The sequence below is a fragment of the Amaranthus tricolor genome, chromosome 12, assembly GCF_026212465.1.
Source record: "Amaranthus tricolor cultivar Red isolate AtriRed21 chromosome 12, ASM2621246v1, whole genome shotgun sequence".
Lineage (NCBI taxonomy): Eukaryota > Viridiplantae > Streptophyta > Magnoliopsida > Caryophyllales > Amaranthaceae > Amaranthus > Amaranthus tricolor.
In genome coordinates this window covers 15,679,030-15,706,470 of record NC_080058.1, presented here as the reverse complement: position 1 = coordinate 15,706,470, position 27,441 = coordinate 15,679,030, and the positions used below count along the sequence as shown (strand labels likewise).

General features: G+C 31.6%; 2 protein-coding genes across 2 annotated transcripts; both read left to right on the top strand.

Annotated features, from left to right (window-relative positions):
* Window positions 1-1,986: 1,986 nt before the first annotated feature.
* LOC130828856 (BURP domain-containing protein 5-like) lies at window positions 1,987-5,873 on the top strand. The gene is made up of 5 exons (XM_057694875.1): window positions 1,987-2,295; window positions 2,641-2,761; window positions 2,884-2,947; window positions 3,768-4,193; window positions 5,225-5,873. Exons 1-5 carry the CDS (start codon window positions 2,248-2,250, stop codon window positions 5,553-5,555), a joined length of 990 nt encoding a protein of 329 aa, XP_057550858.1. The 5' UTR covers window positions 1,987-2,247; the 3' UTR covers window positions 5,556-5,873.
* Window positions 5,874-12,635: 6,762 nt separating this feature from the next.
* LOC130828625 (zinc finger BED domain-containing protein RICESLEEPER 2-like) lies at window positions 12,636-24,783 on the top strand. Its single transcript, XM_057694590.1, has 5 exons — window positions 12,636-12,686; window positions 21,270-21,392; window positions 22,509-23,059; window positions 23,147-24,420; window positions 24,499-24,783. Exons 1-4 carry the CDS (start codon window positions 12,636-12,638, stop codon window positions 23,757-23,759), a joined length of 1,338 nt encoding a protein of 445 aa, XP_057550573.1. The 3' UTR covers window positions 23,760-24,420; window positions 24,499-24,783.
* The last annotated feature ends 2,658 nt before the right edge of the window (window positions 24,784-27,441 follow it).

Sequence of the window (27,441 nt, the reverse complement as noted above, 5' to 3'; positions counted from 1 at the left end):
CATATTGAGGTGAATATGATATCTCACAACTATGGATAGAATAAGGAAGCATGAGCTGTGAATATAATGATTCTCAACTGTGCTGATGCCAGAAAGCCTCACATTGGACGGTAGGTTTTAGCATATTGTTTTTCTATTATATACTAATCCGGATCCTAATCTACGATTCTAAGATCCAGAAAAAGGTGATCGATCCAGATCATAGGTAGGATCTTAAAGTTCATAGAATCGTACGATCCTACTTATCTCAAGAATTTAGGAGGTAGGATCATAACATAGATTTACGATCCTACGAGTCAATGATCAAATCCCACAAGGATAGCCTCTATCATAAAAAAAATTATCTTATAATATAGATTTCATATATATATAAACATATGTAAAATTATTATAACAGTGTGATTATAAAATTCATGTTTTATTTGAATTGCAATTTAAATGATGATTAAAATTGTCATTTTTCATAACTTAATATATGTAGTCAAAAAATTTTTGATTTACGCCTTAAAACATTTAAAACTAACAAATATAATTGATGATTAGTTATCTAGTGCAATTTAATGCATATTTGTAGGATCATACGATCATACGATCCTACAATCCAATTCTACCGATTTCGATCCTATCCTCTCACAGCAAATAGAAAGACAATATGTGACAAAGCTTTTGTCGCTTATTTTGTTACAGAAGGCATTAGGCGACAAACCCTTTGTCGCCTAAAAGTTTGTCAAATAAAAAAATTATTGTCGCCTATTTTGTCGCTGAGCTCTGCGACAAAAGCAAAAAATTGTCACCTATAATTTCGCTTAATTACTTCACAGGTTATAAAAAAAATTTGAACATTTGTTATTATTATTTGATAATAATGGTAATATTCATTTTTTATAATAATACATAAAAATAACATATATACACACATAACTAAACAAAATTAAATTATTCTTAAATAAAAAATTAAATACTCATGAACAAAAAAACATTCGAAGAACAAACGAACTCAGATCTAGTCATGAACAAAAAACGAACTCAAATCTAGACATGAACAAACGAACCTAGATCAAACAAAAAAAATAAACAATAAAGGAACAAAAAAGAAAAACAAAAGGATGAAAAAAATCAATGAACAAAAAAATCATGAACCAAAAACCACAAAATCCACGTCAAAAATCATAAACAAAATCATGAACAAAAAACCCACAAAAAAATCATGAAAAAAAACCCGCAAAATCCACATCAAAAATCATGAACATAAATTATGAACCAAAAACCCACAAAATCTAAAACATAAATCATGAACAAAAAGCTCACAAAAAAGATCATGAACAAAAACCCACAAAAATCGAACCAGATTCAAAAAAACAACCCAGATTGAAGCATGCACATGAAGAACACAAAGAAAATTGAAGAAGCAAAAAAAAATAACATACCCACAATGAATTTGAAAACTTGTGAAAAGACGTGAACATGACAAAAAATTCCACAAGAACAATTAAATAAAGGTCTTGAATAAGTAGAGAGGAGGAAAATAAATTGGTAAGATGTTAAAGAGAAATTGAAGAAGAAAATAAATGGTTTAAAGGATGAAATGGTAAGTTAAAAGGTTTGAAGAATGAATTTGAAAAGATTTAAATTGGAGTCCGAAAACTAATTGCCAGTTAAAAAACCTTAGCGACAAAAGGCTTTGTCGAGTATTTTGTCGCTAAAATGAATTTCAAAAGTGCTACAAACTGTTTCGTAGCTAGTTGGTGACAAAGGCTTTTTGTCAACATTTTTTTCGCTAAACATCTCTCCTTTGAATAAGGTTTTGTTTCCAAATTAAATTGTTTTTGTAGTGTTTCATCGATCCTAGGTAGAATCTCGATCCTAACAACCCTACTCGATACCATTTAGTTCTGTCTTGCAAGACTCTCTTTATTTGGGTATCTCTTTGAATGCATCCCTCAAACCCTCTCAGTTGAAAGCAAAGCATTATAAACTGAGTCATGACAACGTCCAAAAGGTATATATGGTATTAGAAAAATAAAAAAAAAATAAAATAAAAAACTAAAATAAAAAAATAAAATAAAACAGTACTAAAGGGTATCTGTGTACAGCTGTTTCCATGAACCCAATCACCCATGTGGTTCCAAGCAATATTTAAAGGGCAAATAACAAAGTATTCCTTATAAATAGGGGTTTACCTGATTCATAATTCTTCACCACCTTACTACTCACTTCTCTTAAGTTTTCTTTCCCACTTCTTTAAAAATGGCAGCTATGAATCACTGCTTCTTCTTCCTCCTCTTCATCGCTTCGGTAATCTAAACAACTTAAGCTTTGTATAGTCATTGATTTTTATAGATGATAACTTATTAATTGTGTTTAAAGCATGCTTTGGTGATATTACTACACATTTAATTGTGTTATTAGCATCCAGATCCTATTAAGTGGCTCTCTTTTAAATGAATTTAATTGTAATGTTTAATTTACATGACCTTCTCATAGTTAGTGATAACAAAAACTTTTTGATTTATTGTTTATAGAAAACGTAAATATAGTTCATTATAACACGAAATTAAAGAGAATTAAAGGAATATAATATTTAACGTAAGCTAATTCAAGATTTAAGTGGTAAAGGAGTGTGATGTGTATTATGTTCAGGTAGCTGTTGGTGGAGTCTATGCGAGTACAAGCAGTTCAGATGCAAAAGCATATTGGAATATGAAATTCCCAAACATCCCCATGCCACCTGTTTTGGAGCTTATGCTGCCAAATCCATCAGGTATATATAGGTAGAATTACCCGATTACTGGATAGTATTACTAATTAATCAAAATATACTTCTCTAGATTATATAGTACAGTGATTGGACTTTTTTTTGATAATTGTTCAATATTTGAACAGGATTTGATTTCCAAAAAGGCAAAGCTAGTTTCAGCAGGGATAAGACCATGGCTCTCTACAGTTGGTATATATCACTACTTGGTGCTCTCTTTTAGTTTTTTTATTGCGCACTTTCCTCCGTGCTACCTCTTTGGAGGGAGTACGAATACACTTTGTCGCTATTTTTTTCACCGATTTATGACTTTTAGTGGGAAACTAGTTTAATGACTATGACTATATAACTGCGCTTTGTACATATTTACTCTCTCATTCACTTTAAATTTAAATAAAAAAATGTGACGAACGAATTTATTAAATAAATCAATTTAAATAAAAAAGTGTGACGAATGAATTTATTAAATAAATCAATTTCATGTAGATTCGAAAATAAATATTATTTAATATAGCAAAAAACAATTTTTAGAAATATTACATTTTGCATTAACAAAGTATGATATAATCCTGTGTTGACCAAAAGGCTAAAGATTTAAAGAAGTTTGATTAGTAATATATATATATATATATATATATATATATATATATATATATATATATATATATATATATATATATACATATATATATACATATATACATATATATACATATACATATATATATACATATACATATATATATACATATACATACACATATATATATACATACACATTATATATACATACATATATATATATATATATATATATATATATATATATATATATATATATATATATATATATATACATATATATATACATATATATATATATATATATATATATATATATATATATATATATATATATATATATATATATATGTTTATTTATTTATTTATTTTTGAAGTTAATTATCCTTTCTCAAAAATTGCTAACATGGTGGAAATACATATTACATAGGTACAATTACGACTTGAAAACATCAGGTGTACAGATGAAAAACAAGATGTTCACATCGATGTTTATTCGAGAAGAAGACCTCCTTAAAAAAGGCACTATCCATGAATTGCAATACTTAGGTCCATCTGACCTTGGTCCTCCCTTTATGAGAAGAGATGAAGTTAAAGAAATACCATTTTCATCTTCAAACTTAGAACAAGTACTTTCATCATTCAACATTGACTCAATATCAAAACAAGCAATATTGATGCAATCCACTTTGAGTCGTTGTGAAGATCCTTCTAAGTTTGGACACCATACTTGTTCTCCTTCTTTAGAAGATATGGTTGATTTTGTTACTTCTGAGTTTCAACTATCAAACCCTACTTTTAATGATCTTAAAGTCCTTGGTGTTACTGTCACCCCACCAATGCAACTTAATCAAAGGTCAAAATCTTCTCTACTAATTAATTATTAACTTTTTATGTTCAATAATTTAATTACAATTTAGATATAGTGTATAAAGTTGAAGATCATAAGCAATTTTTGAGGTGGCAAATTTAATATTGAAACAAATAATTAAAAAATTAGAGGAAAAGTAAGAATTTTAAACATTAAATATATGATTAGGGGTGTTTAACGAGCTAGGCCTCATTTTAAGCCTTATCCAGCCCGTTTTTGAAGGGTTTTTGTTAGGGCTGAGTTGAAATGGATCTGCCGAAAACGAGCACTACTACAACTAAAATAAAACTGGCTATAAATGGGTTGATAAGGGTCGAAAACGGACCTTTATGAATAGCACAATTGATGGATAATTTAATTATTTATAAATGACAATGGAGATTATTAGTATTTCTATAATTTAATTATTATAAATGATAATTAATTATTTAAGTTGATCATGAGGATTATAATAATTTCTAGTAATAAAAATGAGTCAGGGTTGGACCGGCCCGGGCCTAAAAAGTCTGGTCCATGTAAAGCCCATATTGAATTTAGAAAGCTCTTATTCAGTCCAACCAACATTTGCTTAAGCTCAGCCCGACCCGTACCGGGCTTATTGACACCCATAAATATGATTAATTAGGAGGGGTTCGGCCTCGGTCAACCGTGTTGATAATCTACCTTAAGTATCGTGTTAAAAGCCAATGTGAACATCAAATTATATGTTCAAATCTCATTTACATTTTTAGCTTAACCATTGATATTTTTGGATGGTTTATCCCACATCGAGAAATAAAATATAATGTACGCATTTTATAAGTCATTAGAGCCTTATTTTATTGCCATATGGCTTTGGATGGTACCTCCTTGGCTTATGTAGTTTTTCCCAATTACATGCTAACATTTATAATAAGTCCAACTAAACTAATTTAACTAGTTTATGTATAAGCTTTAGTTGAGATTGAAATGATCACATGAAAATATATAGTCTCGATCTAATCAAAGTTAATATTGCTTACAATTTGAATTGACAGATATCTGATAACACAAGTAGAGAAAGTGGTTGAGATTGGAAAACCAACAATAGCATGTCACAAAGCTGCATTCCCATATGGAGCATTCATGTGCCACCGCATGGAAGGAGCTCGGGCTTACCGGGTAGAGCTTCAAAGCCTTGACAATGAGAAGCTGAAGGTAGATACTGCTTTAGTTGGGTGTCATCATGACACTGATAATTGGAGTCCTTCTTACGCTGCGTTTGGACTCCTTGGACTCAAACCAGGCCAACCTGTCTGCCATTTCTTACTCGCAGACAATGTTATTTTCATTAAGAATGATCATGTCTTGAAGACATTCGTTCAATGATCGATTAACTTGGGAATTAATCAACCACAAATGCTGTGATCGATATATCACATATTGTATGATAATATTTGTGATAAAATTAATGTGAGAGTGATTGATGTTTAAATTGTATATGTAAAAGAGCAAGAAATACAGTACCAAAGATAATAAATAGCGGACCTGAATTTGGTAAATCAATAAAACTCTCCCCTTTATGTTTGCCTTTCAAATTTAGTAGGAGATCGAATGTTTGAATGCATTCTCTCTGTGGCAGATTGTATTATGTAGATGGAAATGGACAAACATTTTTTTCAGAAATTTTAGCTACAAATGGCCTAATCTCTCTCTAATATAAGGCTCGCTTAACGTACGATAAGATTCTAGCATCTTTTATAACCTCCTCAGATTCTTCCCCTAAACCCTTTTTACTTAAAGATAAAACTCAGCACGCAAACAAGTGTTATAAATCACATAAGGCAAATTCCAAGCTTTTACTTAACATACACCAAATGCGAATTTCATCTTCGTGAATCACCATATATCGAACATAGTAACAAGAAGGTTTTGTATGTTGATAGAATATCTAGGCGATAAAACATCATTTCCTCCCTACTATGGTGCTCGGGAATGTATGTCAGAAATGTTTTGATATACACAAAATTTCACTAAAATCTTAGCACAAAGAAACTAGAACGATATAAGAAAACTTAGATAGAAGAAGAAAACAGAATTTTACAATCGAGATTTGCAAAATCTCTATGTAAAGTGAAATGGAGGAGAAGAATTCAGAAATTTCATGTATATTTCATATATTATCCATGTAGGAAATAACTTTCACATGCCTTCTATATTTATGGAGGAGCTACAACCATTCATGAAATAATATGTGACTTCATGAACCGCAACATCGACTCACGAATCAATGTCGACATTAAATCATTATATCCCAATGTGTTCAATTAATACAATCATATTAACCGTGGTAATTATAGCATAACTAGCAAAATCGAATAAAACAAAGCATGCAAAAGCCAGCGCGAAAGTCGCAAACGGCGATCTGGGCAACTCGTGAGCCGTGACTTTTACACTTTCCAAAACATAAACTTTTCTTTGATTTTGAGATATTTCAATTGAATATTTTTTAATTAATTTATTTTATTTAATTCATTTATTATTTCCGATAACCATTATAGGCTCTAAATGACAACAATCCTCCCCCAATTTAGAGTGTATAATCTTTTTCATCTTTCGCGATCCATAATCTTCAACCTATTAATTTATGCATCAATGCCAACGTTCATCCGGATTGAATTGACACCTAGTACCACGCATCTTTACAATTGATCATATCTCTTAATGTCCTTCCGGATTGAATTAAGCAGATATATTTAATTAATTGAAGGAGTAGTACACATGAAATAATTCGTTGACTCACCTATGTGACACATTAAAGGCCATATGTCCATATCTATTCACAGGTTCAATGAAGTCACAAGTACGCCCCCTATACTTTGTTGACCAAACATTGCACTTATATAGGTAACTTCTCCTCATTTACCATGCTTTTGTGAATAAAGCACTCAATCTAGAGAACTTCAAACTCTAGAAAATGGAGACTTTGAGGGACTATTCTCTACCTCGTATTATCATCACGAACAAAGCAACTAAGGATCACTTAAGTGTTCCTTCCCAACATATTATGAGAGATAAGTCCACATTGAATTCAAGACTAGCTAGATGTTTCGTCTAGTTTTGAATTTGCTTTCCCTCATGGTGTTGAAAATGGGCATGATCTATTTTCATTTAAACCATGAAATTCCTAGACTTGTAAGAATACTTTGTCTATCTTTGAACATTGTTGACATAGTCAAGTATTGTGATCCCTTCTTTTATGAGCCCCAATTTTTGGCTTTGCCTCAATCAGATGTCATAACAATATCAAAGTTACACTTGACAATCAATACTTTATCCAAGCCACTTGTCAATCATACTAGATTGTTTTGTACTCAACTTTGGCTTAAATTTCATAAAGATGAGTATCTTTTAACTATACTATACCGTTTACATATTTGTTTAAATCATGACAAATAAGATTAATATCATAGTGAAGTAATTTATGCAAATTGATAGGAGATCGAATACTCTCTAGGGGGGTGTGAATAGTATGCTCGTTTAAAATTTTTCTTTGGAAGGTAAGCTCAAGAACTTGGGAGACCTTTCAAAACAGTTTTCTTGAACTGATTTAGGTAGAATAATAGATCAATGAACTATGTGCAAAAATATGCTTAAATAAGAACAAGGGATTTGTTAACGAGATTCAGCTATCAATAGCCTACTTCTCGTTTATGGGTTCTTTTCCAACCTATAGGATTCAACGCCTTTTATTAATGAACTTAAGATGACTTAGAAGATCTCTCTATCTTCTCTCACCACGTTCTTCCCCTTGAAGAACGTCTTACAAGTTCGCTTAATAAAAGTACTAATCTCAATCTCACAAAAGAGAAAACAAAATGAATAGTTTAAAAAGTATTCTAAGCTTTAGGCATAGATGATAACTAAAATTATAACTCATTTTAGCTCTAAATCCTATTACAAATGAAAGAGTTAGATGAACTAAGTTTACAACACTTAAGTAGAAAGCTAATTTGTGAGTAGTGTTGCAATCCTTAATCCTTGAATGGAGCTTCTTATATGTATGTTACGCCTCAAAATAATCTTGCAAACCAAGAAAACTTCATCCTATTATTTCGCCAATCTGGTCAATCTGAATCAGTCTTCAAAACCTTGAGCAGCAAGTAAAACTGACGCTCCATTTAAGACTTGTTCAATACACATTTTTGATACTATTTGTAACTATTTCAATTCTTTGATATGCTGCCACGTTAATACTCATAAAAAGCATTTGAAATTTAATAATTCAAATAAAAACAACGGAAAAACATTAGCCACATAAAGTTCCGAAGTTTTAGCTTAATTTGAATTATTTTTCCTATTTTTAGGTGAGTTAAAAATAGCTCCATACTTATAGGAAAGCCTATAATTAGTGTTAACTTGTTTATCAAGCAAATTATTTATTCAAAATAACAAGTTATAAGACATGTAATTGTATGTAATTTCTTATTAAAACAAACGTCTGAATTTAATCTAAATTTAACCTTATCTGATAAAGACCATTAACTTAAGTCATTTCATTTCAAACTTAATTCAACATATTTTGGACTTAAATTATTTATCAATAAATCACCTTATATGTAATATGATTTTGGACTATTTAAAAAACTTAATTTATTAATTTAATTTAATATGTGTTTTGAATGTGAAAGTTAATAGGAGGTTGAATACTCTCTAGAGGGGGGGTGAATAGAGAGTTTGGGCTATTTGAACTTTTGTCTAGAAACTTGTCTCAAGAGTTTGAGGAGTCTGTCAAAAATGTTTTCTGGAACAGTTTTGAGTCGATTCGTAAACAATAACGTATGTGCGGAAAATAAACTTTAAAGTATAACACACGATATGTTAACGAGGTTCGGTTCTAACCAACCTACTTCTCGCCTACGGGTTCTCTTTCAACCCGTAGGATTTCAACGCCTTTTATTAATCCGACTTTAATACAAACAAGAAGATCTCACTATCTCCTCACACCACGTTCTTCCCCTTAAAGAACTGTATTACAAGTCCCTTTAATAAAAGCATATCCCAAATCTCACAATAGAGATTCACAAGTTGAACACTTTGAAAAGTATTCTTGGTTAGGCGTATTAATCTTAAACTAACTAATTTTAAACTCTTAAGCCTATTACAAATGTAAGGGTTAGATGAACTAAGACTTACAACTCTTAAAAAACACTTAGAGAATTTCTAAAGAGAGAAAGTTATAAGAAGAGATGCATAGAGATGTATCCTTAATTCTGAAATGAAGCCTCATATATATAATGTTACGCCTCAACACATCTTGAAAAAATAAGAAGGCTCATTTCCGTTATTTTCTGTTGAAATGGTCATTCTGCGCTTGTCCTCAAGAGCTTGAGCTTAACATCAAACTAACGTGTATTGACAGCTAAAATAATTTCGTCATTTTGTGCTGTAATTTGTCTTTAATATCCAATGCTATGCTGCCATGTTAATACTCATACAAGATATTGAAAACTAAACACAAACCAGATTTATCAACGTTTAAATAATCATTCAAATTAATTCCTATTTTTAGTATTAATTCAAATAGTCATTTTCTAATTTTAGTGTTAATTCAAATATCATCTTATTAATAGAAAATTCTATAATTTGCATAACAACTAATTTTAACATCAAATATAGCCGTGTACTATAATTAATAAAATATGTGTACCTTGTACTATATTTAATCATCAAATTAATTTAAGCACATATTTAAATTCAAGTTTAAATATAAAACATTTGAACGTTTAATAACAAAACGTGTAATGAAATATTCAAACTTATTTTCAAATAATATTAAAGTTAATTTTAATGAACCTTGACCTATTAAAATATTTCAAATATAATTACGAAATTAACCTAATTATAAGCGTAATTATCTTCAAGACTTTGAAATGTATTTCAAGACTTATAAAATCAACTTTAAGATAAACTTAAGTTCTTTAAGCATATTCCAATATCTTTGAACTTTAATATATATATCACTTATCAAATGTATATCAAATATGATTTTAGACTTACTTAAACAACTAAATGTAATTACTTAATTTATTTGTTTAATCAATATGTGTTTTGAATTATCATCATTTAAGAAAATTGAGTCTTCCATTTCCCCTTATCATTATTTAAGAGAGTTGATTCTTCAATCTCCCCCTTGATGAAAGTCAAAACCATATTTTCCTAAATCATATTTCTAAGTTAATATGAATTGAAAACATGATAAGAATAAACAATATATCTTTAAACATAATATTTTTAAGACTTTATCATCAATCAGAATGTTTTTCAAAATTTTGAAGACCGTTTCAAATCAAAACAATATAAAAACAAAATAGTATAAACCAATGAATTTTCATGTTTCATATCATCACAAACGAATAAGATTTCATGTTTCATTATCTATGCATGCAAACCGGTATCCAATCACAATACATGCAAATATAATAATCATTATTGTAATGTAGCATCATATCAATGCTTTAATATCAAAAACATGATTAACAAACATTATGAACATGAACAATAATCAATAATAAGCAACTATCAATTTTTAAATCTATATCTTTTATATTTCCACAAATTTTTCATAAATCTTCATATCTCCCTTAAGCATGAATATTGAATGAATGCATTTAGCAATAAACAAAATAATTCATTAATAAATCAGAGCAAATCATCCAGCAATATATTAGAGCATCTAAAAACAAACTATCTATCCAGCAATATATTATATGCAAAACATGATATATGTATTATATGCAAAACATGATATATGCAACATGACAAGCAAAGCAAAATAATATTGACATAATATTATCTCCCCCTTTTTGACTCTCATCAAAAAGTAAACAAGGAGAAGAAAATGTTGGGATTGTTAATAAAAACTATTCTTATAAAATAAAATGTTCATCAACCATTAACAACTAAAATTACTTCCTAGACCTAGTATTTCTTTTTCTAGAAGGTTTTGGTTAACCAGGGGAAGTTGTTTCATCAACAGTTGGAGGAATGGTTTTGATTAGGGTGGTATCAACATCAACAGGAATCTCCATTTCCTTGTCTGTTTGTTCCTCATCAGCTTCCTTCTCTTTTTCTCCTTCCATCTCCTTTGTCTCCTCCGTGACAAAATCATCTTGTGGCATAGCAGCAACACCCTAATCAACTTCTTCTTCCACCACCACATCTTCAACTACCATACCATTCATTTCTTTCATAAATGTGTCTAACATAAAAGTCAGAGTAGACACCTTATCATGCAAATCAAGTAAGGAAGATTTCATTTCACCAACTTCTAAGTTAAGAGACTGGAGTCGGGAAAAAGTGTTGTGTTCTTTAATGTGAGGTTCAAGACGTGAAAGCCGCTTACCATGGATCTTTTGCAGATCCTCTTTGTCAGTTGAAGAAAAATGTGAGTATAACTCATACTTGCCATGCATTTTAAAAATACCAAGAGGAGGGAGGATTTCACTTGACAGAGATAGAGGACCAGAGTAATCCACTTCCTCTGAATCAGAGAGTAGATTAAAATGATCGAAGATCAATGTCAATAGGTTAGCATAAGGAAGAGAACAATTGCGAGTATGAGAACTGCAAAATCGCATTGTAGAGAAAATAACATAACCAAAATCAATATTCTTAAGAGAGGCAATTTTCCACATCAATATTAGATGGGCATCTGTAAGTAATTCACATGAAGAATTTCGTGAGAAGAAAACTCTAACAAGAATATAATGTAGTAATTTATAAATTCAAGGCATTGTGGGTCAGTTGTTTAACAGAAGAGAAATCAGAATAAGATTCAAGAATAAACATGTCCTTAGCATTTTGTAATGCCAGAATGTTAGGGGTTTTATCATCAGCATCATGTGAGAATTTTAACAAATCATTCATTAGGATTTTAGAGATGATAATCTCTTGCCCTTTGACAAAGCTTCTCAAAGCCTGATTGCCATCAATCATAGTAAAAGACAAGTTTGAATAAAAGACTTTCACAAGAGCAGTTTATGTAGTAGAACCAGGATTCAACAACATACCAGGAATTGATTGAATAAAAGCAGAGATAATTTCAAGATCTTCAAATAAGAAGAAATTGTAATCAAGAATATCAACATAAGAAAGTGAGCGCTGTCTGAAAATATCAATCCATCTCACATACGCTGTGTGATTCTCAAACCACTGTTTTGGAACATCTAAAGTGTTTAAAGGTGAGTGAATGGTAGGGGTTATTGGTTCAGCCATTTTGGTTTTGGATGATTCACCTTTTTCAGATTTTGTTCCAGATTTATTCATCTTTCTTTGGGGTGCCATTGAAAAGGATTTCGAAAGCTTGAAAACGAAGGTGAAAGAGACGGTTTGAAAAGCAAATCAGAAAATGTAGTGGTGAGTGAATGAAAAAATGCGTTTCACTCTCTATTAAAAGAGTATAGTACAATGCATTTGTACTTCCAATTAATTGATTTGACAGTACAGGGAATGCAAAAGGTGTGTAACTTGACCGATTATTCAATGACGTGAATAGGTGTTTGATTCGGAAATGCAATTATGAGATTAATTGGATTTGAACCAGATCTTAATACATGATTGACGTCCATAAGTAATTTAAACAAACAATTTTGTTTTAAAATAATTAAATATCCTTTATTGATTAAAGGTATTTAATTATAAATCCCATTTTTATAAAACAAATAATTTTTAAGAAACTGAAATTAAATTTTCAATTCTCAAACCTATGCATAAACACACACATATATTGACAATCAAACATGCAAATATAATGCTCCCCCTTAATACATACTTAGTATTAAGTAACAATTAACGTTTAATATTTAACCATTTTACTCTTTGTCATTACTCCCCCTTAATTCATGCAACATCATTTAGCATGTCAAGTTCCATACGTATTTAAGCAAAACGATCAGCACTTAAAGGTTTTGTAAATATATACGCTAACTGATTTTCAGTAGATATAAAGGATAAAGAAATATTACCTTTTCAACATGATCTGTTATAAAATGGTGATGTACCTCAATGTGTTTTGTACGTGAATGTTGTACAGGATTCTTAGTAATACAAATTGCACTTGTGTTATCACACTTTATTGGTATACCTTTGAAATCAATTCCAAGATCTCTAAGTTGTTGAGCAATCCATAAAATTTGAGAGCAACATGCACCTGCAGCTATGTATTCAGCTTCAGCTGTAGATAAAGTAACTTGCAACTGGTGCGAAAGTTTCATCATAATCTATACCTTCTTCTTGATTATAGCCTTGAGCTACCAGCCTTGCTTTATTCCTTACAATGTCTCCATCCTCATTGAGTTTATTACGAAAGACGCATCTAGTTCCAATGATAGTACGATCTAGAGGTCTTTCAACTAGATCCCAAACTTTGTTCCTTTCGAATTCATTTAATTCATTTTGCATCGCAATGATTCACTCTGGTTCTTGTAATGGTTCTTTAACATCCTTTGGTTCTTTGTTTCGATCACTTATAATGTTTTCTGGAGGATGTTGAGATGACATTCTAATTCTTCTTCGTAGTATGGATGGTGTGTTTTCATTCAAAGAACTTGTACTTACTTCATTTGAGGAGTTTCTAATTGGTGTATTTAAAGCAGTATGTTCAGGAACTATCTCAAGTTCTTGAGATTGGGTCTCAAGATCAGACTGTGAGTCTTCAATGTTTACAATCTGTTTTCCTTCATATCAATATTTTGTATGGTATCCTGCATGTTATTCCTTTTAACTGCACTAATATCATTAATATCCAGTTCGTCATCACTCAAATCATTAAAATGTTTATTAATGTTTAACTCTTTAAATCCTTCACTTATAATGTTCCATTGTTTGATTCATTAAAAACAACATGTATACTTTCTTCAACTATACTTGTACGCTTATTCAGCACTCAATAAGCTTTACTATTTAGTGAGTATCCAAGAAATATACCTTCATCACTTCTAGCATCAAATTTACCTAAATTGTCTTTACCATTATTATGAATAAAACATTTGCAACCAAATGGTTTAAGGTATGCTATATTCGGTTTTCTTCCTTTGAATAACTCATAGGGAGTTTTCTTAAGTATGGGTCTTATAAGGCATCTATTTAAAACATAATTAGCTGTGTTAACAGCCTCGGCCCAATAGAGTTTAGCTAATCCATTTTCAATAAGCATTGTCCTAGCCATTTCTTCTAAGGTTCGATTTTTCCTTTCAACCATACCGTTTTGTTGGGGTGTCCTAGGAGCTGAAAAGTTATGGGTTATTCCATATTTTTCATAAAAGGATTCAAATCCTAGTTGATCAAACTCTCTCCCATGGTCACTTCTAATCGAGACTATTGGAAGGTTTAGTTGAGTCTGCATCTCTTTACAACGTCTTGAGGACGGTTTCAAGGCTTCACTTTTATCCTTCAAAAAATCAACCCATGTAAATCTAGAATAATCATCAACTGTAACTAAGATGTAAGATTTACCTCTTATGCTCCGTACACGCATTGGTCCACATAAATCAATATGTAAGAGTTCACATGGTCTTGATGTACTTACCATTTTCTTCGGTTTGAATGAACTTCTTATTTGTTTACCTCTAATGCATGCGTCACAAATAGGACTTTGTTTACAGTCAAGAGCTGGAAGTCCCTTAACTAGATCTTTACTTACCAACTTCTGCATGGTGTGAGTATTGATGTGACCAAGACGTCTATGCCATAGTTTTGGATTATCTATAATAGCTTTTAGGCACTTGAGATTTTGAGCTGCAATTTCGTTAGTATTCAAGGCATAAACATTATCATTTCTAAGGGCAGTAATGAAAGTATCTCCGGTATTCGGATTTTTAACACATTTTTCTTTATCAAATATTACCTCATTACCTTTATCACATAGTTGAGACACACTTAGCAAATTAAATTTTAGACCTTCAACTAAATAAACTTTGTCAATAGTTTTAGATGGATTCTTACCAACTTACCAACGCCTAAAATTTTGAATTTACCTTTATCTCCTAGGGTGATTGAGCCATTGCATCTTTCCTTAATTTCAGAAAATAAAGAGATTTTACCACTCATATGCCTCGAGCATCCACTATCTAGAATCCACTTTTGTTTATCCTACAAAACAAAAAAAATAACCTTTCTCAACCTTACTTGGCTATCCATGTGACAAATTTGGAACCATATTCGGGATACACCATGTTGGGTGGTCTTGTCCCTTTAGGAACCCATATTTGCTTTATCTGTCCACGCAAATCAAGAGGGAAGGAATTCTTGATAATATAATTTTCCTTACGTCTGTATGGACATGCAAGTCTAATATGTCCTTCTTTGCAACAAAAGGTGCAAGTAGGTGTACGTTTATATTTATATGCACCTTTCACAAATGTGGTCTTTCTCTTATAGTTATGTGTAACATTATTATAACGAATACCACGTTTATCACTCGATAGTTTTTGACGTGTAAGCATTTTAGTGAATTTTGATTCAAATTCATTTAGCTTGGTTAATGCTTGTAGATTTTTCTTAGACTCATGTTTCAAGGTTTTGAGCTTGGCTTCAAGGTCATTATTCTCATTCTTAAGGTCAATAAGTTGTTTAGTCTGGCTGAGATTCTGTTCTTTCAAGATCTTGACAGTCTTTTCAAGTTTAATTGTTTCATCCTTTAGCAATTCATTTTTATTTAAGATTTCTTCACAACCTTCAGCATAATGACGTATTCTATCCTCTAAGATATCTTTCTCATCTTTTAAAATCTTTTCAATTTGAAACATATTAAGGAGAGTTGTAACTAATTCATCTTTTGAGCAAGTGTTAAGATAGTCACGTACCTCTTTACGGTTTTGATCTATGTCATCATCATTATTAGCCATAAGACATACATGAGCTTGTCCATCTTCACTTTCAGATTCGGATGATCCTTTAGAATCACTCCAAGTTGCAACCATCGCTTGTTTCTTCTTGTTCTTTTTGTAGGATTCCCTTTTCTTCTTAGGACAGTCCTTTACAATATGTTCTGTAGATCCACACTCAAAACACGCAAGTTTGTTAGTCTTAAAGATTGAATTAGAGTTAGAAGACTTACCTTTATTTCTGGATTTAAATTTCTTAAATCTTTTTCGCATCTTCATAATTTCTTCAAGACCTTTTGTAATCAATGCAAATGGATCTTCTTCATCATCGCTTTCTTCATCATCACTTGAAGATTCATGATGTTTCTTAGCTTTTAAAGCAAGATTTTTCATGGAAGGTATTACATCATTTACTCCATCATCATGTAGGGTAAGTTCATGAGTTCTGAGTTTTCCAAGGAGATCGTCAAGTGATAGAATTCTCAAGTCTTGAGCTTCCTCAATGGCGGTGACTTTTGGACCCCATTTGGATCTTGGAAGACACCTCAAGATCTTCTGGACTTTTTCTGCATTAGTAAAAGTTTTTCCAAGAGAATTCAAACTGTTAGTAATCAAAGTAAAACGAGTAAACATTTCATTTATATTCTCATCCTTTTTCATCTTAAACATTTCGTATTGATGCATAAGGATGTTGATTTTTGTTTTCTTTACTTGACTTGTTCCTTCGTATGTCACAAGCAACTTGTCCCATATTTCTTTAGCACTTGTACATGAAGAAACTCGATTAAACTCAGTACCATTTAAAGCACAAAATAATTGATTCATTGCCCTATAGTTTTTAAAAACCCATTCCAAATCAGTTTGTGAATATTCAGACTCGGACTTTAGTACATCATTTCCTTGAGCGTCCTTTTTCATGGGTATCTTATGTCCTTTAGTTATGATCTCCCAAATTTCCATATCTTGATCAATCACGAACATTTTCCTCAAAGTTTTCCAATGTGAGAAATTTGTACCACAAAACAAAGGTGGTCTTGAGCAAGAACGTTCTTGAGCAAACAATCCTTCTCCTATTGGATCCATCACAAGATATTACTCTTTTTATGTGAAACTCAGCTCTGATACCAATTGAAAATTAATAGGAGGTTGAATACTCACTAGAGGGGGGGGGGGGTGAATAGAGAGTTTGGGCTATTTAAAATTTTGTCTAGAAACTTGTCTCAAGAGTTTCAGGAGTCTGTCAAAAATGTTTTCTGAAACAGTTTTGAGTTAATTCGTAAACAATAACGTATGTGCGGAAAATAAACTTTAAAGTATAACACACGATATGTTAACGAGGTTCGGTTCTAACCAACCTACTTCTCGCCTATGGGTTCTCTTTCAACCCGTAGAATTTCAACGCCTTTTATTAATCCGACTTTAATACAAACAAGAAGATCTCACTATCTCCTCACACCACGTTCTTCCCCTTAAAGAACCGTATTACAAGTCCCTTTAATAAAAGCAAATCCCAAATCTCACAATATAGATTCACAAGTTGAACACTTTGAAAAGTATTCTTGGTTAGGCGTATTAATCTCAATCTAACTCTTTTTAAACTCTTAAGCCTATTACAAATGTAAGAGTTAGATGAACTAAGAATTACAACTCTTAAAAACACTTAGAGAATTTCTAAAGAGAGAAAGTTATAAGAAGAGATGCATAGAGATGTATCCTTAATTCTGAAATGAAGCCTCATATATATAGTGTTACGCCTCAACACATCTTGAAAAAATAAGAAGGCTCCGTTCCGTTATTTTCTGTTGAACTGGTCATTCTGCGCCTGTCCTCAAGATCTTGAGCTTAACATCAAACTGACGTGTATTGACAGCTAAAATAATTTGGTCATTGTGTGCTGTAATTTGTCTTTAATATCCAATGCTATGCTGCCACGTTAGTACTCATACAAGATATTGAAAACTAAACACAAACCAGATTGATCAACGTTTAAATAATCATTCAAATTAATTCCTATTTTTAGTATTAATTCAAATAGTCATTTTCTATTTTTAGTGTTAATTCAAATATCATCTTATTAATAGAAAACTCTATAATTTGCATAACAACTAATTTTAACATCAAATATAGCTATGTACTATAATTAATAAAACATGTGTACCTTGTACTTTATTTAATCATCAAATTAATTTAAGCACATATTTAAATTCAAGTTTAAATATAAAACATTTGAACGTTTAATAACAAAATGTGTAATGAAATATTCAAACTTATTTTCAAATAATATCAAAGTTAATTTTAATGAACCTTGACCTATTAAAATATTTTAAATATAATTACAAAATTAACCTAATTATAAGCGTAATTATCTTCAAGACTTTGAAACGTATTTCAAGACTTATAAAATCAACTTTAAGATAAACTTAAGTTATTTAAGCATATTCCAATATCTTCGAACTTTAATATATATATCACTTATCAAATGTATATCAAATATGGTTTTAGACTTACTTAAACAACTAAATGTAATAACTTAATATATTTGTTTAATCAATATGTGTTTTGAATTATCATCATTTAAGAAAATTGAGTCTTCAATTTCCCCTTATCATTAATTAAGAGAGTTGAGTCTTCAGAATATCATCACTTAAAGAAGTTGAGTCTTCAATTTAAATTTTGTTTGTTCTTGGGTGATCAAAACTTGGTACCTCCCCCACAAACAAATACTTCGATCAACATTGAGATTGGCCAATTCACTAAAAGATGAAACTTGTACTTGAGTACCTCTTCAAACTTGAAGAATTTCCACTATAAAATTAACTAAATTCATGGTATACTCAAAATATTTTGGACTATTCAAATAATTTGCCTATAAAAGAACGTAGATTGTAAGTAAAACTTTACTTAATAACTATAAAACAATTTGAATCTTGTATAAGTCAAAATTACATTCAATTTATATAACCATTCCAAATATTTAGGAATTAACTTCAATTGGAAGTCATGAGGGTAATTTTGGCTTTACATAAGCATAACAAAAAAATTAATAACATTTCTTAGTCCTTCAAGCTTTTATGTTAAATTTAATTTAACTTTACCTCCCCCATTCCCTTCATAAAAGGAATATGACATATTACTCTGTTAATTTTACTTATATAGTTTGAAAATAAACCTACATACAAAAATACATGAAACTTCCTCCATTCTAAAATACTCGCTAAATAACAATTTTTTACACTACTCATAACTTATTTTATATATTGCAGCTATTGTGTAAAAAAAAATATAGTCATAGGAGATCTCGTTTGAATCGTGTAATCGCATACTCTCATAATATAAAGTTCTTATAACTTTTAGATGTGTATAGTTCAATATATAGATGATCAATAACACATTGGATTACGAAAAAAAGTCAAATATAGCAGTATAGTGGAACGAAAGAAGTATAAAATACCATATAAAAATACAAACAAATATTCAATTATTTCATTTTCTGTAAACTTATTGAAATAAACTCAATAACTAGTTATTATATTAAGTATAATACCACTTAATAAAACTTGAACTTTATTACATGTTCACTGATCTTCATATATAATATGAAAATCAATCTATAACATATTGTTAAACTTACATGGAAATTAAGTTAACAAAATTTAAACATTATTCCCATGATGAACATATCAAAACTTATTTCCTTTTAGAAAGTATTAAACTTATGATACTTAAGTATCAAAATAAATAATCACGGGTAAACCTTCATATAAGTAATACTAATACAAAATTAAGAACCATTACTTTGAATCCTTTATTAGATCCAAACTTCATTAGAAACTTCTTCCTTAATAAAATAAACTTATCCTTTTATCTTTTCGAAATACACGCTTTATCAAAAGATTTTGCAAATCTATCAAAAATTGATAGATGTGACACAATCATCATCATACCCAGTGTATCCCACTCATTAAAAGCTATGGCCAGGGGCGGAGGAGGGAAGAAAGACGGAAACTCATACTCATAAAGAAGAGTGCGGTCAAAGAGTCCCTCAGCTCAAGAAGAGTCTTCAAAGAGAGAGAAACCTATAACTATCCAGAAACCTACAAATTACAACCTACATTGACCATGAATAGTAATCAAATAACTAAAAATACATAATAAATAGAATACGTACACATAACAAAAAAAATATATAAAAAGTAAAGAAAAAGGTAAAGAGCGATAAGTAAAGGCAATGATTAATAACAAACGATGGGTAAGAGGGACGAGTTTAGTAATCTAAGACGTGGTAAGGCGGCCCTAACTGCCCCTATCTCTGGTTAAGTTTTTGAAGAGGTAAAGTTCGTACATGTCACTTTTAGATATACGCATGCAAATAATGCACATTTTGAAAATCATAATAAAAAAAAAATTTGGAATTTTAATCACCATAATAAAATAAAGCAAAGACTTAATTATACTCTAGACCAAGAGTAACATGAATTTCTTATAATACATTGATTAATGTACTCCCTCCGTTGCCTTTTGTTTGTCCACTTTAAGTTTTTCCACTTTAGGAGTGTGAAATTTAAATTTCATTTTCGAAGTATATATTCAAGACAAAATATATTCATGTGGGATCTTGTTAAATTCGTCTTGATGCAAATAATTTTAATACATAATTTGTGCAATTTTTTTATTATGCTTAGTAAGAGATACCGAGACTTAAAATTTGCTTTGAAATATGTGCAAAAAGTAAAGTGCACAAATAAAAAAGAACGGAGAGAATAATAGTAAATGAATCCATATGATCTTGCTTTACTTAGAAAATCAAAATTTATACCGTGTAATATTAAAGTATCATATATATCTATTTTCTATTTTCTATTATCTATTACATTAGGGATGCAGGCGGGGCGGGTCTAATAGGAGACCCGCCCCATCCCCGCCCCATCGGGGCGGGGATGGGTCCCGGTTTGATGGGTCATGGGGCGGGTACGGGTATAAAATTCATACCCACCGCGGGGATGGGGATGGGGATGGGTTTTAGGTGAAACCCGCCCCATCCCCGCCCCGCCCCGCCACAGTGAACAAATTTTTTAAAAAATTTATTTTCAAATTTCTGGAGTTTAGTATTTTCAAATTTTTTTTTTAAAGATTTTTAAAAATCCCGATTTTTTTTTAAAAAAAAAACTGAAAAGTGAAAACCCTACATTTTAAAACTAAAACCCTTTCTCTTTCACAGTTTCACACTTTCATTTCACTGCTGCTGCTGGGCCGTCCCTTACTCTACTCAGTTTCAAATTGCAATCCTTTCTACTCATTACTCATTTCGTTTTTCTTCAATCATCTTCTTCAATCTTCACAGGTAAGCATTCATGAACATAATATCATCTTCTTCAATCGTCGGTTTCAATATTTTCTGGGTATTTTTTTTGATTTTGTTTTATGCCCTATAATTGTAGTCTTTTGTTATGTAATTGTAATTTATTGCTATTCGTTAATGACTGAATGTTTCCTCCGGTACTTGGTATCATGAAATCTCTCCAGGCATCATTAGGCACTGTAAAATTATTGTTCTGAACCGGGATTCCTTATGAACTTGTGGATCCAACAAAACCATCAAATGAGTCAGATATAGCTAGTGATGCACCACTATCAGTGGCAAGCACCGCTGTACTGCTTGGTTCACATTGAGTTGTTTTATCACTCACAGACATCCTAAAGTCACCCCACTCGTCAAAAGAATCATCATTATCTATGTTTTCACTATTGAGAGACTCTTCCTAGGAGTTATCCTGTTGATCTTGTGGAAACAAATCAAAAGAAGAATCCACCGATCCCATCGGCCTAATACCACCTTCAACCAAAACATTCCCATCAGATCCCATGTTATGTAATTGTAATTTTTTGTATAATTTTGACAAAATCCCAACTCTACTAAAACACTCAAAAAACAGAGCATCTGTATATTTCTTAGCAACATAGCTCAATTTGGAATTATGGGAAGCTAAATTTTTGTGGGTAATTGTTAAAAATGGAGGATTAGATGAATTATGAAGTGGGTATTGATTGTTTTGATGAGAATGTGAAAGAGGTGAGAGGAATAAATACTTGGAGCGTCAACTTATGTGACACTTGAGTGGTATATTTTTAATGATTGAATAACCAAACACTTTGCATCAATTCAATTGTGATATGCAACATAATTTGGGTATAAAAAATAAACATCATCTAAATAAAAACCATCATATAGTTTCACAGGCCCTTTTTTTATTGGCTATGACTTGCTGATCATAGGATTGTAACTTGTGCTTCTCTTTATGTGCTTGGCATATGTACTTAGTTGTTAGACAATTCTTACTTGTTAGATAAATATGGCTTCAAACCCATCAACTACTACAAGTTGTACTCCTATTAGTGTCGATGAGTATGAAAGTCCAGCACATGTTCTTTCCGATCCTAACGTGTTACCTATAACAAGTTACCTATAACAAGAGAAAGAGTTGGTGGGGTAGAGAAGGCTGAGTGCAATCATTGTAATAAGCTACTTTCCGCCGGTGCAAAGGCGGGAACTTCTCATTTGAAGGACCACATTCAAAGTTGTCGAAAGCGAATATGTCAAGATCTTCGGCAAACAAGATTATTCGGTACACAACGTAATGTGAATGATAGTAGTGATTCTTTGACTTTGGCTCCTTATGAATTCTGTCAAGAAGATGGAAGAAAGGACTTGGCCGAGATGATTATATTGCATGAGTACCCCATTAGCATGGTTGAGCACTATGGCTTCAGGAAGTACTCTAAGACTTTACAACCTGGTTTTAAAGTACCGTGTCGTACCACTACTAGGAAGGATATAATGAAGAGATATGAGGATGAGAAGGACAATATTCTAGCTTTGTTGAGGAATGTCAAAAGTCGAATTTCATTAACTACGGACATGTGGACTGCAAGTAATCAAAGGAAAGGCTATATGGCAGTCACTTCACATTTCATTGATAATGCGTGGAAGTTGCAAAGTCGAATCATAAGGTATTACTATCAACTACTAATTGTACTTATGCTAACATACTATACTTACCTATTTACTTCTGATGCAATTATTTTTTTTTTGACTAGGTTTCTTTATGTCCCTGCCCCACATAATGCCGAGGTTCTTGCCGATGCATTAAAACAATGCATTCAATCGTGGAACTTGGATTTGAGATTGGCATCTATCACAGTAGATAATTGTACGACTAATGATGCTATGATGAACATCATAAAGGACGCTTTCCCATATGGTTCTCTACTTTTGGATGGTGAGTTCTTACATATGCGTTGCTGTGCACATATACTTAATCTAATTGTTCAAGATGGATTAAATGCTGTAGAGTATGATGGAGTTAATCGAATAAGGGAAAGTGTTGTGTTCTGGACTGGTTCTGATAAGAGAGTGCAAAAGTTTGAAGGTGTAGCTAATCAATTAGCCTCCGGTTACAAAAGGAAATTATCCCTTGATTGTAAAATTCGTTGGAATTCAACATATGAAATGCTTTGTGTTGCTATTAATTATAAGGAAGTGTTTGCTGTTTTAAGTGGTCGAGAAAAACTATATAACAACCCACCAACTCCTGAAGATTGGGAAAAATTTGGGAAAATATGTGAGTTATTGGAAGTGTTTGCTAAACTTACCCTTGATTTCTCTGCCTCAAAAACTCCTACGGCTAATATTTACTTTTCTAAAATTTGAAAACTTAAAATTACTCTATCTACTTGGCTTTCATCTCCATATGATTATGTTGTGAAGATGGCGGAAGTAATGTTAGAGAAATATAAGAAATATTGGGATAGTATGAATGGTTTGATGGGAGTTGCAACTATACTTGATCCTAGGTATAAAATGGCTCTTATTCGATTTTATTTTGCAAAGTTATTTGATAAATATGAGTATGATAGAGAGGTTAGTAGAATTAGCAATCTATTAAGGAGATTAGTTGATGAATATGAGTCTAGGAGTGAGAATAATCAAAGTAAGAGGCAACTAGCTTCCAATTTAGCAAGTGGTGGGAATTCTTGTGATGATGTTGATATGGAAGAGTTTGCACAATTTCTAGAGCGAGACAAAAATCAAACTTATGAAAAATCTGATTTGGATAAGTATTTGGAAAATGCTAACATACCACTTGAAGATAATTTTGATATTTTAAATTGGTGGAAAACAAATGGAAGCACATATCCCGTTCTTCAACAAGTAGCACGGGATATTTTGAGTATTCCTATTTCTACGGTTCCATCCGAATCAGCTTTTAGCACAAGTGGTAGAGTTCTTGATCTTTATCGTAGTCGACTACTACCTCAAGCCGTTGAAGCTTTAATGTGTTCTCAAAATTGGATTTGGGCTGCCCTCAAAAGTAAGCATTAATCCTTTCAATATTGTGTAATTTTTATGCATTGATAAATTTTGGTTATAAAAATATTTGTGTTTGCAGATTGTGGAGAATTCAAAGACAAGGATTTTGCTAAAATTGTTGGAGAGTTGGAAGAAGAATGCGAAATGAAATTTGATAGTGATGAAATTATTCTGGATTGATTTACTTTAGATGATTTTGAGTTGATGTTGAAACTTGAAATACTTTATTTTAGTCTTTTAGACATGTATATTTGTTTGAGACTTTGATTATGTGTTTGTTTGAGACTTCGGATATATGTTTGTTTGAATTGAGACTTTGGATATGTGTTTTTCTTTGAGACTTTGGAGTTCGGATATGTTTTATGGGTTTTAAGGCCCAAATAATTGAAAATAAATATGTGACACAGATGGGTATTAAGCGGGGATTTGACGGGTGGTGGGGCGGGTAAAATGGGTATTAGACGGGGATGGATACCCAGATGGGGATGGGGATGGGGATGGTATTAGGTACAAACCCATCGGGGCGGGGACGAGGAAAAAAATTATACCCGCTGCGGGGATGAGGATGGGGATGGGGATTGATTTACCAGATGGGGATGGGAATGGTAAAGCCAATACCCGCCCCGCCCCGCCCCGTTTGCATCCCTATATTACATACAAAAAGCAAGGTTCTTTTGGTACTATCATCAAATGAATAGTATCACTTCTAATTCTGACACGTGGCATTAGTAAGCTATCCATTCCTTGTGTCTTGTAAGATCTGATCCGTTGCATAGTTCAACGGTCAGCATTCTTCATTTCTTTTCCCTCTTTTCACGCCTGTACTGCTTCTGCCCTCTTTTCCACGCCTCTCTACTGTTTATTCACATGTTGTTCGTATCATTCACCTGCTCTTTCATCAGAACAAAGTCTACTGCTTTCCTCTTTTGCTCTTTCGCCATTTTGCTCAGGTTGTTTTTTTTTTTTTTTTTTTTTTTTTTTTTTTTTTTTTTGCTTTGTTTTTTGCCATTTTGTATATTGCTTTGTTTTGATTTTGCTCTTTCATTATTTTTGCTTTGTTTAATGTAATTCTTATTTTTTCCATTAAAGATCAATCAATTGAATTCCACATGAAGAGAATGGCATACTGTTTTTAGGTTACACTCTTTTTAGACTTGGACTTTCGTGCTTTGAAGCTCATTCCTTAACTTTCACGGGAACCAATCATTCAATGCGCTTCTTCATGAGTCCAACTTAACTTGGGATAGCCTTTCAAGTTCTAAAGTGATTACGCTCACAGATTCAAAACACCAAGGTTACATGCTCAAAACACCATTACAACATAGATTCCTAAGAATTAAAAGACTTGAAAACATAAATCCCTAGGGGAACATTCAAGGTAGATGAATGAACCCTTAAAAGCTTAATTTAAAAAAATTTATTGACCTTAATAAGGAAAGTAAGAATAAGGTGAGTCCGAGAATCAAGTGTTGTCTAACTTAGATCAAGTACCGCTTTCCCTAGGCAATGTCTTAGGCTGGATTTTCACCTAATCCACTCTTTTTCTCAGCCTACCTCGTAAAAAAATTAACAACAAACAATGTAAGTCCAAAATAAGAACAAGAAATGAAACTATTTTATTTACTAGATTAATTAAAGACTATAAATGAACGAACCTTGGAGATTGGTCCTTCATTCTAGCAACATAAAACCTTCAGGATTGATGGACCTAGATCTCCATCATTAAATAATGCTATGACTGCAAAAACTACATGCACTCAAATTTATTCGCACTTGGAAATTATGGTTTTGCAGTTTGTAATCTTAATTTAATGCATAATCTTAGTTTTTTACTCACCTTTTATACAACATTATTATTCATTTTTTCCAGTCTGGTTAAGAAGTGCTTTGATACTTTTTTTGCCTTATTATTAAGGGAATAGAGAAATGGTGGTGGGCACCACGCTATGATTACAACAGATCCTACCAATGATGTGTAATTTCAGAAGTGTTTCACTACACAATTTTGCATGGATCATAGCCAACAATTTTCCTTATCATTCGGCTTGCGAGTTTTAGAACTAATTTTCCCTTATCACATGGCTTACGAGTTTTAGAATTAATTTGCGCGAGTAATTCAGAGTTATACTAAAGGCGAAGAACCTTAATTGAGTTTAAAATGCATAGGTGAAGCTTAGCAATTTGTAGTTTGTAAAATCTTAGAAGTCAGAATCGTTGTAATCTTCTGTAAGAAAGTATAAATTTTAATCGATTATAAGGAATATCAAAAAGTGATCTGGATATTTCGATTTGATTCAATTCGCTTCAGCATATTATTCTTGGTCTCAGTTTCATTCAAAAGGTTATTCAAGTGATACTTAGAAGCTGTAAAATTTGTACTTCTCTTTTTCAGAATTGAGACTGTCTATGTTATTAGAATTTGTACAGGGTTATCAATAACACTGCCTTCCTTTCTTTATTATAGATACATATATAAGTTTGCACGAAATGAAACGAATATTGCAAGAAATAACTGTTTGACAAGTTCAAAATTTGAACAAATACAATCAAAACTAATCATGGTTTTTGACCATGTTGGTGTGCTTTACATCTAGGTAAAGCTCGGTAGGATGTACATCAATAAAAAGATTGTGATTTCTTACATTTGACTTTACAAGTTTACATATTGCAAAAGAATTTGCATATTTTTTTTGGTTTTCCATGTGTTTTCTAATCCATGCATGTTTTGGGGGTATCATTTATACAATTTGGCTCTTGTGTATGATTAAGTAGTAGCTCATAATTTTCTACTGTAAAAGGATAAGATTTTCAATTGAGTTGGAACTGAGTTTACTCGGGATAGTTGAAGGATGTTGGCTATCTTAGGTTTTAATGATGACTACTCTTTATATAAACAAATGTATTTTAGAGATTGAATGCAAGTCGATATTCGGTCTTGATAGAGATCGTTGGTAGTGCCTATGACTTAGTCTATGAACATTGTACTTGTCAAATGTATCCAAGGAAGTTAGATAAGGTAGAT

Bases quoted from the DNA above. Each gene is read 5' to 3' on its own strand.
- LOC130828856 (XM_057694875.1), top strand. From the start codon at position 2,248: ATGGCAGCTATGAATCACTGCTTCTTCTTCCTCCTCTTCATCGCTTCG. The intron at 2,762-2,883 runs GTATATATAGGT...ATATTTGAACAG, and splicing joins TATGCTGCCAAATCCATCAG to GATTTGATTTCCAAAAAGGC. The intron at 2,948-3,767 runs GTATATATCACT...CATATTACATAG, and splicing joins ACCATGGCTCTCTACAGTTG to GTACAATTACGACTTGAAAA.
- LOC130828625 (XM_057694590.1), top strand. From the start codon at position 12,636: ATGCATTTGTACTTCCAATTAATTGATTTGACAGTACAGGGAATGCAA. The intron at 12,687-21,269 runs GTGTGTAACTTG...TCTCTTTCACAG, and splicing joins CAGTACAGGGAATGCAAAAG to TTTCACACTTTCATTTCACT. The intron at 21,393-22,508 runs GTAAGCATTCAT...ACCTATAACAAG, and splicing joins ATCTTCTTCAATCTTCACAG to TTACCTATAACAAGAGAAAG.